This window comes from Montipora foliosa, chromosome 3 (assembly GCF_036669935.1).
Source record: "Montipora foliosa isolate CH-2021 chromosome 3, ASM3666993v2, whole genome shotgun sequence".
NCBI lineage: Eukaryota > Metazoa > Cnidaria > Anthozoa > Scleractinia > Acroporidae > Montipora > Montipora foliosa.
Window position 1 is genome coordinate 17437187 of NC_090871.1, and position 13443 is coordinate 17450629.

At 41.0% G+C, this 13443-nt stretch overlaps 1 protein-coding gene across 2 annotated transcripts; it reads right to left on the reverse strand.

Moving 5' to 3' along the window:
• Positions 1 to 6495: 6495 nt before the first annotated feature.
• Positions 6496 to 9530, reverse strand: LOC137994552 (uncharacterized). 2 transcript variants are annotated; one of them, XM_068840134.1, is made up of 2 exons: positions 9308 to 9530; positions 6496 to 8062 (listed from the first exon to the last, which is right to left on the reverse strand). In XM_068840134.1, exons 1-2 carry the CDS (start codon positions 9476 to 9478, stop codon positions 6554 to 6556), a joined length of 1680 nt encoding a protein of 559 aa, XP_068696235.1. In that variant the 5' UTR covers positions 9479 to 9530; the 3' UTR covers positions 6496 to 6553. The 2 variants fall into 2 exon arrangements, with proteins under 2 accessions (XP_068696235.1, XP_068696236.1); XM_068840135.1 differs by having other exon boundaries at positions 9294 to 9314.
• Positions 9531 to 13443: the final 3913 nt, after the last annotated feature.

Here is a 13443-nt window from a genome sequence, read left to right on the forward strand (position 1 = left end):
GTAAGCGGAGATGATTCAGGATTTGCCGAGGAAGGTTACAATTGCAGTCGAATTTTGGTTTTAAAATGCGACAAACACGACAAGGCTTCGCGTTGCACGATTGAACCTTGAAGAAAGATTCGTAAATAGCATGAAAAACATAAGTGACAAGGAAAACTATTATACATGCCTGGAGCCAATGAGGAATATCACTTTTGTCGCTTTTTGAGATGCCGTAAACAGGAAGTACGGCCGGTGTAAGAAACGGAAGTGGTAACACAAAAAGTCGCAAAATAAGCATTCTTGTCTTGTACCAGATACTTTCATTCTCAGAATTGAAGAAGTTTGCTACGAAACTTGTAAAACTGACCGGACTTGTTCCTTCTAAGACAATTTGACGAAGGCCACTTTCTGTTACCCGTGTGGGAGAAAAAACGCAAAGGAAAGCGGGGTAGTAGCACATAAAAACGACGCAGAATCCAAATGTTAGAAAGGAAAAACCAAGCTTTTCACCAAAATGATTATGGGTGTTGTTTATCGTTGAGTTGCTTCTGGTTATACAAGTTACTGAAGTGCGCATCTCCTCTGCACTGCAATCAATTGAATTCGCCCCGTAATCAATACCGTGGTCTGCAAGATGACTACGAACAAATGGAGACAGTAAGTCATTCGTGGTAGTAGAAGACGCGGTGCTGTCCGTAGCCATATCCAAATTGCAAACTGCTTTCATGTTTGCTTGTCCATCAGTTTGACCAGAGAATATATAATTAAACAAGGGTTGCATTCCATGATCAAGAGTGGAGAGGTTGTTGTTTGTCGGAAGCCAAACTTGGAAGTATTCAGTGATATTTCCGCTTTGTTCACTCGTTTGTTGAATGCATTTCTCGTTCACCTTCCTCTCATAGTTGACAACAAGTGTGATCAATCTTTTCTTGCCAAAAGCGATTTTCCATCGTTCGGGAAAATCGGAGTCGATAACTGTGCAATTCCAGCGGCATTTGGTGTTATTGCTGGATTCCTTTTTATTTCTGAGAGTGTTGCCATTATATTCTGATACAGCAGATGAAGTATCGGCTTGCATGCAAGCAAAATGTACCACAAAGACGGCAAAACTGAGCTGTGATGCTGACTTCAACATTCTAGCCAGTTGTAGAGGGTAGACAGATAATCAACTAAGCATGAATGAATTTGTGCTTCGCTGGCATAAAATTTAATAATACGTCAAAACGGAAAGTAAACAACTGCATGCAGGTACTTGTTTACACTACGAAATGGGTCACTTGTGAATAGGGAGCTTAAGATTACGACGACGACGTCGACGAAAACGCCACAAAACAATGATATCATTAGTTAAAAGAGCATAAATAATCGTGCTGCACGTGCAGCACGGATTTTAGCTCTTATTTTTGCGGTTCTCTGTATGACGACGACGTGAAATCACTAAATAATGAATAATCGAGGTCCAGTTATTCAGCTTCCACCCCCGAGTGAATACAAACAGTCACGATCTAGCTGTTACTGTTTTTACCTTGATGGTGGAATCGCAAGATTTGTGAACTAGCAGAAAATCGTCATGAGCTATCTATCCACCAGGTTAGTCGGATTATACAACAACAAAATTACTAAAAACAGTAAAAACTTTTTTCTTTAAGTGACTTATTTGGCCACATGATAAGCTGCTTGAAGATTTCTTTGAGCAAAGGGAAAGTTCATTTAATATCACAAGCGCTGGAGATGAAGATATTGAGGAGGGGGCTCCGAAAATTTTTAGACACCCCACAGGCTCCCCAAGCTGAAAATAGGTGGTGTATGCGACAGTTTGTGTATATAGAGAATTGTATGGGAAAATCACCGATCGTAAAAAAATTGCGTAAATAACTATCTCATTTGAAATAAAGTTTTCCTACCTCAAATGTGTGACGAACTTGTCTCTTTTGCCGAGTTTCGAGCCATTCTGACGCCGTTTAGTGAAGTCATCCGGAAGGCCGTTACTGAAATAATAGGAAGGCCGGTAACAAATCGTTCTCTCCTCAACAGGAAAAGTCCCGAATCGCAATAAAAACAACAGTTCCATAAAGCCCAATAAATTTCACTCCAAATACGTGTGTTTTGGCGGCCGAAAGGAATTCGAGGAATGCAGGCCGTTTCAAATCTACCTATCAGCGCTTGGCTTCCCGCGGCAGCCCGCCGCGGTTCAAATCCTGATTGGTAGATTTGAAACGGTCTGCATTCCTTAAATTCCTTTGGTCGGTGAGTTTGGCACCGATCATATTGAGAAATCTGTATTTGTGACCTCAGCATCGATTTTCTCGGAAACCGTTGGAGGGATGAAGCTCAAATTCGGCGAGGAGATAGAGTAAAAACGCATCTATCAAGATCCGTCGCCATTCAGGTGAGATTTTCAGTATTTTTGCGTTAATTCCAGTTTGAAGTGGAGCAGGTCGCGGCTGACGGATGCTAAGTTGCAAGCCTTGTCTCCCTCTTTTGTCTTAACCGTCACCGGCCAAAAGTAATTTCGCTATAAGACGCTTTAGACGGCCCAATAAGGCCAAAAACAGCATACATGAGTCGATTAAGATTTCATTTAACTTTACTGGGATATTCAGACCGAGATGTGACTTAGATGTGCAACTTTCAGAGCTTTATTCATAACCCTCATAGATTCTCTTCGTTTCATATAACATATCTTAAACCACGAACACATAGAGTGGTCTGCCTGTGCAAACAGTAGGGATATTTACGAACAACTCTGGCAAACACGCGACAACCAAGGAATCATTTCCTTCGAAACTCAAGATAGTTGAAGTTTTTAAATTGCGATTTCAATTTTTAATGAAAAAATTAATAGGTCTAATAGGTTTCTCAATTCTGGCAAATTAGTATCTGTAACCGACATACGGAGGAAATACTCATGGGAATTTAGACAGTTAAAAATTGTGACGCTGTTGTAAATTTAACAAATATTGATGACGAGTGGCGATTGATCATGCGCACAAATTAAAAAACAGGTTTGACAAGTCGAAACTGGACTGACTTATCCATTTCTTTGGATGAGCGGCAAATCAAAGAAAGTCGAGGCGGCTGGCAGAGTCTACTTTCCTCTTCCCGACCTATTTAGGAAGATCGAAAGAAACTGCAAGGTAAACAAACAAGGTATAAGCGCCATGTTTACTGTCAATTGTGCACTACTCTCAGTGCTTAGTCGATTAAAACTAAGCACTATATCCGCCATGTTTGTTACGATAACAACCTAGTCTACAAAAATACAGAAAAGTACAAGAAATGGCATTTCAGACCCTCAACTAACTACAATTTTAGAAACGCCGATTTTGTCATCCCTAGAATTTCAACAGTAAGTTATGGGAAGCACTGATTAAGGTTTTTCGGACCTCACCTGTGGTCCAAGTTACCCACTAGGATAAGAAACAAGCCCTCATTAGGGGCTGATTACATCAGCCGGGCGGGTCAGGTTTCCCGGGATGAATTTTAGCCCGGTATTACATGAGATGAGCCAGCCCGGCTTGGACTAAATTTATAACAAGTCATGTGAAAAAAGATAACAACAACAACGACAACAACAAGTGGAGAGACGTTTGTCTCGCTAAATTGTTATTAAAATTCACCATTCTACAATGTAGAGAAGCCTTACGGTTTTCTATCTTATTTATCCTTTATTTAAACATTAAAAAACGATTATTCCGTGGGCCATTTTGCTCTTAAGTGGAGTAATGTGGTTAGAAATCGCTGGCCCGGCTAACCGGGCTGTCCCGGTGAACGCACCGTAATGCCGGGATCTCAGCTAACCGGGCTGATATTTTTCCCTGTAATCGCAAACTAGTGTAGTGTATTTCTCAGACGTGCCGGGATCTCAGCTAAACGAGCCAGCCTGCCTAACCGGGCCAGCCCGGCTCATGTAATCGGCCCCTTAGATCCTTTTAAAAGGAGTATTAAAAAATTGAAAGTCAAGTAGATAATAACTGTTGAGAATGTATTTTATGTCATTCACAAAGAAATCTTAGAATTGATCATCTAATTTAGCTATTAATAGTTCATAGTTATTAAAAGTTCTTTTATTACTGTGTAATTTAGGATTTCTTTGGTGTACAATATTTTATTTTATTGTTACTTAATGTATTTTGATTTTAGTTAGTGTCCCCGATTAGTGGTCTACCTGTGGACTGCTATGACATTACGACACTCAATACAAAGTTTTTATTGGTTTATACATATTATTTATGCTTAAGACTTCATAAAAAACAAGAAACGGACTCAAAAACGTTTATGCTAAAGAATTTTTAGCCATTGAGCCAGCTCTATGCTCGACACCCTGCCGTGATGATTTTAAGCCTATTTCTACCACCCTGATATATGAACCTTGATAAGTATTAGGGCAGCTTTCATTCATTCTTTCAAAGTTCGCATATTAACTACAATCAACGTTCTCTTCTACATTGTGTTATTATGAATTTTATGGGGTACACTTCAACTTTTGAGATGTAAACAGTGACATCAACTGAAATTAGCCTATTGCTAGAGAACTTGGAAGGGAACCTCCACTGTTCTAACAAATGACCTCAAAAATATTCCATGTGTACTTATTAGAAGATCTGTAACAAAAAAAAATGCATTACGTAGTAAAATAATTTTTTTATCGGCCTCAACGTTTCCCGGTGCCGCCACCTTGATTGTCACGCAATGCAAGTTGGGTACTGATGAACGTTTCGTGGTTGCGTCGCTTCTGAAGTACTCCTTGCCTTGTTACATTGTTATATTTAATGGAAAAGCTACAGATTCCTCCTTCAGGGATCCGTTGGAACCATAAGACTCATCAAGCAAAAGAAAGAAGAGAAAATCAAGGGGAAGAAGAAGAGCAAAGCAATTCTTTGCTTGCAAATTTAGGCACTCACGATCGCCTTTTGGCCTTTGTGATCGATTCCCTCTTACACCGGCTGAGAGGAATTTTTGGGAAGAATCGTCCTTCAGATAGCTTGAATTGACGCACGTCTATCATCTTTCGCAAAAACATGGAAACTTATGCTAGTATCTTCTCTGGTTTTCCCTTGCTTTTTACAACGAAACAGATTTTGACTCAAAGTTCCCGCGAACCGGACAGCAAAGCAACCACGAAACGTCATCAGTACCCAACTTGCATTGCGCGACATTCAAGATGGCGGCACCCGAAAGCGTTGAAGCCAATCCTTGGAAAACGATAAAAAAATTGTTGCACTATGCAATGCATTTTTTTTTTGTAACAGACCTTCTAACAAGTACAATTGGAACATTTTTGGTAACATTTGTTAAAGAGTGGAGGTTCCCTTAAGAATGGCTGCCTGTGAGAATCTAGAGTTGTCAGTCCACGGCCATTTTGACGGATCGCTTATATTTTGCCCAAAGATACCCTTTTATGAACTGTTTTCAAAAATCATATTTACAAGTTCCAGCGATTCTTCTTTTTTTAGAAATGTGCGAAAATTTGAAAACGCGGTGATGCGCCGATCAACTCAAAACTTCAACCCCTTCCCGGGCAAAACTCGGGCATTTGAACTTTTGAAGATTGGATCGTTCAAATTCCCACCCCCTTCGGCCAAAATGGTGTTGAAATGCCCTACCCTATCGTCGGATATGTCTGTCAAACCCTACTAAAGAACAACTTCGTATTCGGCTCCTGTCGTCTTTACATCAACTTTTGTATAAACATGCCAACACATGTTTCTTGACTCTTTATATGATGATACCGTTTTTACCAGACTTAGGCTACTACAAAAACACAACTTTAAGATTGAAACAGTTGAAAATTGAATTAATTAAGGATAGTGCCTACTATTGTTATTGCGCATAGGTTCTGCGCATCTCGAAATACTCAGGTTTCCTCTCGGTACTGCTTACCAATACAGTGATATTTTTGTGCGGTTTAAAACTACCCAGAAAAAGTAAATCTTAGTAAGTACTCTTGGTATCCAAAAAGAAAATTGGGGGTAACCATGCATTTTTGAGAGATAATTAAGCTTCCATTTGAGGAAGAACGTCATACATTGCTTCGTATTTTAAAGGTTTTTATCAAATCAAATCAAATCAAATTCCTTTATTTCTGCCTCTTTCAGTTTAAAGACTGAATTAAAGGCAGGGTCAGCAACTAATACATTAATTAGAGAAAAGTCAAGATTTATTAAATAATACAATAATCATAAATATAAATATAAATTATAAATAATGATCCCTCACATACTAATGCCTCTAATGTGGGAGGATATTAGCATACCTACAAGTAACGAATAGACCATTTTCTAATTCTCACGGCTGGACTGGATCTAGCATGAAATGGAGGCTAATGCGGGCAAATCTTTTCACAGACAAATTAAAATCTGCATTTCCTGCATAACTCCTGCTTAACTATTCACTGCCAAGAGAATTTTAAACAAATCCACTCAAATGGCTGTTGTATATTTTGTTTATTTGAAACAATAATATTTGGATTAACCAATGTCAAGCTTAACAGTGTTGGTGTTCTGTCTGGTTTGCCATGATAATCACTCTGGTGCACACAAAAGGAAATGTATCTTTGATCGTATTGTCCTTAAACTTGCTTTAGGACCTCGTCTTGCATTGCCGGGACTAGGCCTTTGCGGAAAGCAACGGACAGCAGTTCTTCTGCAGTCTTTATCTCCGGGTACTGGCGAAGGGCCCACTTCAGGTACACGGCAAACTCATTCCAATCCACTGTTCCATCTGCATCCATATCGATGGCCTTCAGAGCGCGCTTCGTTTCGTCACATCTGTAGCAGCCGAAGAAGGGTGCCATAAAACCATTGTAAAAGGAGTCAAACTCAAGCGCGTCATCTCGTTTGCCATCCTCTCTAAGATCCCACTCATCCCACATGGCACGAATCTCAGCGAGCAGTTTTTGCCCGTGTACCCGCTTCGGCTCTTCCGCAGCAATGACGTCGCTCATCTTTGGGGTAAGTTTCCCACCCGAACGATCAAACAACATGGCGAGCCCCACTGCACTCATGTACTCCTCTTTTCTATTGTGGTGCAAATTCTCCAACATGACTTCCTTCATCTTTTTGCCTCTTTCTTCAGTGAATTGCGGATCTTCTCCAAAGAGATTCCTGAGCCTGGTTGCTATCATCTGCGGGGATGCCAGCGTAGTCATTCGCATCAGAGGTTCTTCACCAAAAAACTCGGACATGTTAAACTCTTTCTTGCTTGGAGCGAAGTTTGGCATTCCGAAGACCATGTCTAGGGCGCGTTCACCGTACACAACCTGTCTGTCGTAAGCCTGCATTCCAGTGGTAACCATAGTAATCTCTTGTGCGGCTTTTCGAAGGCCTGTACAATTGTACTGCTCGAGTACTTTCTTGTTACCAAGGCGGACAAGGTTCATCAGAGTGACTGTGGAACACGAGTGACCCATGGCTGCTCCTTCTATAATCATACTCGCCCAGATGCCATTTGCGCCGTTAGCAAGGCATTCTAACTGGGTGCTGTCTGCCATTCCCCACTGCTCGTGAACGTGAACCAAGAGATGCCCATCTTGGAAGCCACAATCATCCATCTCACGGCGAATGGCAGCTGTCCACGCTCCCAGCTCTTCTGGAAGGTACTTGCCAGTCTCTTCGAACAACAAGCCAAAGGGACGTTCATTTGGTGATAGAGAAGAAAGGTAATTGACAATCTTGAAAACTTTCTTCGGTTTCTTCACCATTGCATCAGGAAAGTCGCGTAGGTTAAACAATATCTTGGAATCCTCGGAAAGATTTTCTCTGCACCACGCCATCCTTTTCGAAAGAAGTTGTTTGATAGTTCCAAACTTGAACTGTTTGTAGTCGATCCCTGACCAGACCATGTCCAATTCGATTATGGCGTTCTTCATTCCGAGTTCTTTCATTTTCCGTAAACCAACAGGAATGGTCTCGGTGTCTGGAACTCCATCTTTGTCGACAGATTCTAGGAACTCACTGAAGGCATAGAGGTTTGTGAAGTCCTCTCCTTTTTCTTTGAGTTGGCGAATGAAGGTGTCACCCACGCGTGTCATATGGGAGAATGAAGCAACAATCATGTGTTTGAACCCAATCTTCTTTATCTAAAAAAATGTGCAAACATGGGAAGGGAAATTAGACTTTTAAGGGGGAGGCACAATGGGTCAACGTAATGTATCAAGGATTCTCAAGTTTTGACAACTGGTTTTTGAACGTCTGCCAAAGACAGAATTTCTGACACTTGCAAATTTTATATGAAATGAATCATATACTTAACTGCGGATATAAAATCCGCTATGAAGCGTCAATGGCTTCATAGCTCAGTTGGTTAGAGCGGCGTCGCACCGGTATCGCGAGGTCACGGGTTCAAACCCCTTTAGTCCTGAAATTTTCAGGCTACCCTACGCAACTGCTGAAATTGCGTCCATACCTGCGAGGATCATAGCTTTTTAATTGACTTGCAAATTTGAAATAAAACAACCGATTGTTAGACCTCTAGAGTCAAATATCACAATGGTGCAATGTACAAATGCTGATGGAAGAACGAAAGAAATTGATGAGAAATCTATTGTTTTCGTCCACCAACTTGGCGACGATGATTTCAAGTGAATATAACATCGCCAATAAATTTAGATATTACTTTCATTGCGTAACTCACGAAGTGGTCATTTTGGCTTACTTCGGGGTTATTTTTCAACGCTTTTGCATCCAGAAAGGATCATTGACTCAAAACAATAAAAATATCAATAAGGCAACTTCAAACTAGCGCAAAATGTTTGCATAGCTGTAACAGTTGGCGGCTAACGTGTTGGTTCTTTCAACAGTTGGCCATTCATGCAGTTGAGCATTAACGTGACGCTAACGGCGAAAACAAGGGAAAGATCTTTTGAGTTGAACCTTTGCAGAATAAGCAATGCAGAATGAAACTAGCCACAAGGCGATTTTTAATTGCATGATGCGCTTCGCTAAGTGGTGTGCTGAAAAAGAACAAATACAAAGCTTTCTTTTGTGTTGGAGCCTTGTCTTCACATGCCACACCCCCAAATAGGCAGTTTATGATCTTCGCTTTTCAAGTCAGCAATTTCAGAGAAAATCTAAAACGAATAGGTAGCGTGCAAGCAGACTGACCAGCTTCAAATCTTCCATAGCAAACCAAGCTCTTAAACAACTCCCTCCATGTACAAGTATTGTTTTAGAGAACGTTATTCCCATGCAAACGAGGGCAATAAGTGCGCGCCTCGAATCACGCCCGTTTTGAGTACTAAAGCTTGGAAATGCGTGAATGCCAAAGCAGAAAGCACGAAGTAACATAACAAGCTATTTGAGCCCTGTTACCTTCTGTCACCAACCTGTTCATATATTTTCCATTTGTTCTCAATAGTGTGGCCCCGCAGTTGACCCACTGTGCTCTCACGTAGGGAGTTGTCCAAAACAAACACTTCCATGTTCCTCAATGCTTTTCTCTTTTCCTTCTCGTCTTCTATAGTTTTCCGCATACGTTGAATCTGTTGTTGAAACATCGTTGTTTGTGATTATTGAGACGCTTGAAAGGTAAATTTTCAATGCCAATTAACGGCTGCTGTCGAGATGATTAGGAGGAGGTCAAGATTTACTACCGCTGCAATAGTCGGGAATCGCAACCGGCGGACTGCAAAACGAGTCTGGCACCACGCACACCTAGGAAGTACGCATATTATTTCGAAATAATTCTAATCTTAATCTATTTCTTTATGTTTTAATTCGCTGAATCTCAAAGGATTTGTGACAGAACCAATCAGAATAGTTGAAGCACACTCTTACTCACTGAAAAAGGGCTACAAGCGTAAAAAATCTTTATTTAAATTTGTATCATTGCACACTTGATTACTCATGAGTTAACTTCGACCCCTTGCATTTGTTACCATAAAAGCGAAGTTTCTCGTGTCGACACCCATTGTTATCAATATGCCAACCTGAACCTAATTGGCTGTTGAAACAACGACATCTTTTGTTCCGTGGTTGGCAAATTTTAATATCAAAAGAAATGTGACGTCAATGTTTGTAAACAAGAAATATCGCTAAACAGTGCAATACAACAATTATAATCTGTATTTAACGAGAAGAAACTCATTAACCATGTGGTATCTAACATAAAGCCCTCAAAACCGTTAGAATAGTAGACCCAGGAAGTCAGTACTCAGCTATTTCATACAACGATTTGGTTTTATCAACGGAGTTGATAATGTAAATTGGCCACCGTACAGAAATTCTAAAAAGAAAGCGTCAGAGGGAATCGACGAAGGATTCGCTCTGACGAAGGGCTAACGCTCGAAACGTCAGCTTTTAGAATTTCTGTACGTTGGCCAATTTACATTATCAACTCCGTTGATAAAACCAAATTTTTGTACACTACCGACGCAGCACCGCAGTTTCTTTAGAAACTACCCCCTTTATTTCATACAACGGTTCATTGGAAGTACTAATCCAAGACAGCCAAGACACAAAATGAGCATACGATAGGAACAATGCACCTTAACCAAAATACGATAGAGCTACATCTCAACATGATCAAATGAAATAAGAGGTTAAAAATATCACTTGTGAGGTAACCGAATAAAATTACGTATTAAAGCCGTAAAGGCCGGGACACACTAAGCGATAAGTCGCTGCGACACGTCGCGGGGACAAGTCGCCGCAACAATTCGCATTGTGTGACACGGTTAATTTCATGAAAATCATTGCCGCTGCAGCAGAATTTTCTCGCTGCGATCAGTCGCACAAATTCAAACCAGTTTGAATTCGTGCGACTTATCGCAGCGACAAAATTAGCGAAAGCAGCGTTGTCGCATCGTGTGTACATTCCGGCAACAAGCCGCTGCGACAAAATATAAATGAACCAACGAGAGAGCGTCATATGGACAGCCATATTGAATTAGAAAACTACAGTAGTTCACATTCCCCTTCATACGAGATCACTGCATGTGCACCGAACAGGCGTCGTGTCGCAGCGTCTTGTTTTGCAGGTAGTACACATGCAGCAACTTGTCGCAGAGACATGTCGCTGCGACTTGTCGCCTAGTGTGTCCCGGCATTAAGCCTTACACCGGGAAACATAACGTGCATAATTAACGCTCAAGCATTGCACATTGTGATCTATTAAGGCCGGGACACACTAGGCGACAAGTCGCAGCGACATGTCTCTGCGACAAGTTGCTCCATGTGCACTACTTGCAAAACAAGTCGCTGCGACACGACGCCTGTTCGGAGCACACGCAGTGATCTCGTATGAGGGGGAATGTGAACTAGTTTTCCAATTCAATATGGCTGACCATATAACCCCGCGACCTGTCGCAGCGACTTATCGCCTAGTGTGTCCCGGCCTTTAGCCAATATCAAAAATATCATAATACTCAATTAAGAATAAAATACAATAACCGGAGATAAACATTTTTTAAAAATGCATTTTATATTAACTTGACGTTTCGTATGCTTGTCTATATACATTCTCAAATGTAACCGTTACATTTTTCAAAGTTTTCTTGTATACGAAATAAAGAGATCTGGGTACTATATTGAAGACGATCTTAAGATGAAAGCATTGACGGTGGTTGATTGTTACTAATATACTAACAACTTCTCACTGCTAACGTTCGAATTCATAGAAACATTGTATATCCAGGAGCTGAAGTCTACTATGAATTCATACATACTTAATAGGCCATTTCCGAGTTCATGTCTGCCTCCTCTTCAAAGCGAGTCTAAGTGCGAAGTCTTTGTGATGGTAATTAGTTCTACTTTACATATGAATGAAAACTAATTTTCATAACAAAAACTTCGCACTTAGACTCGTTTTGAAGAGGAGGCAGACATGAACTTGGAAATGGCTTATTGAACACTCCCCACGGGGGCTTTTCAGGGTCAACGAAACACATCAACGAAACGACAGAACACAACAACAAACAACAACTGTTAAGAACCCCTACTGGCCGGAGGCAAACCAGTTGGCTAGTTATTTTGCACTACAATGTAATCTAACGTGGATGCGAGGCAATTTCGGGTTAAAACTACAAAATCGCCCGAAAATGCCTCATACATGCTAGATTATATTGTAATGCAAATGAGAAAAACTAACCGTGAAAAGCTATTGGCGAACGGCCAATATCGTTGCGCTTGGTAGCTCAGCCTTACAGGTTTTCAGTCCTTCAGGCGGGGTTACGCCCATTTTGCCCCACTCCATTAGTCTGTTGAAACACGAAGACCCCTTGAATTCACACTTGGGTCATCCTCGGACCCAGGACCGAAGATAAACTTTGACTCTGAAGGGAATGTTCGTTTACAGATTGAGGAAAACGTCTCCCGTTTGGATAAAACCGGGCCCGAAAAAGAACAAAAACGAGAAATTGTAACTCTGTTCGTTAGACAAGGGGAGGCGCGGTGGCCTCATGGTTAGTGCGCTCGACTCCGGATCGCGTGGCCGGGGACATTGCGTTGTGCTCTTGGACAAGACACTTTACTCTCACGGTGCCTCTCTCCACCCAGGTGTATAAATGGGTACCGGTGAATTTAATGCTGGGGGTAGCCCTGCGTTGTACTAGCATCCCATCCAGGGGGGAGTAGAAATACTCCTGGTCGCTTCATGCTACAGATCCGGCCAAATGCTCATAAGGAGACTTAACCTTATCTTACCTCGTTAAACAAAAAGATTCTGTTGCAATAAAATGATCCGAAAAGAAACGCTTGAAACAAAATGATCTAAAAATCGCTCCACGGTTTTCGTTAGTCATCAATTTGCAGGTACCAGAGGAAAGTGCTTGTCACGGACAATGAAATGCCTGATTAAACCTGTTGGTATCTTTTTATTTGACACTCGATAGAAGATAAACTTTGACTCTGAAGGGAATGTTCGTTTACAGATTGAGGAAAACACGATTCATACATCAGTGATTTGGGATTCTTATGGAGCTTCATCGGGACTTGAAAGTGTTCTTCTTTTACACATTAGTCTTCTGACTCTTCTGTCTTACAGAGAAGGCAGCACATTTTTGGATTCGCTATGGAGTTCCCAACTAACTGGATTTCAGTGAAATACAGGACAAGTTACAAACGTTTTTCTTCGTAAAACAATATTAGTCCCAGTATACAGGTGAGGTTTCTATGAAAGCACATTAGACGTTTCACCATAAAACAACAGAATTCAAGTTACGTGTTGTGCCAGATGACACTAGTTTATTATAATACTTGCAAACTGCTGTCTTTTCATTCTTTCTGAGAGACAGCTGCTTTCAAAATAATTTGTCGCTATTCAACGGTCCGCTAACTTTGAAGTTCACTGCGTATGAAACGTTTTTTTTTTTGTTAGGGTTCGACAGTAATCTGTTGTTTTATTTCCGGCTCAGGTGTTTCAGATTTTAGGGAGACGGAGTTGTTAGTTTGCCGGCATTTTTGATAATGTCCCATCATCATACAGTAAAGAGCGATTCCAAATTGACAGCAAATGACATCATTT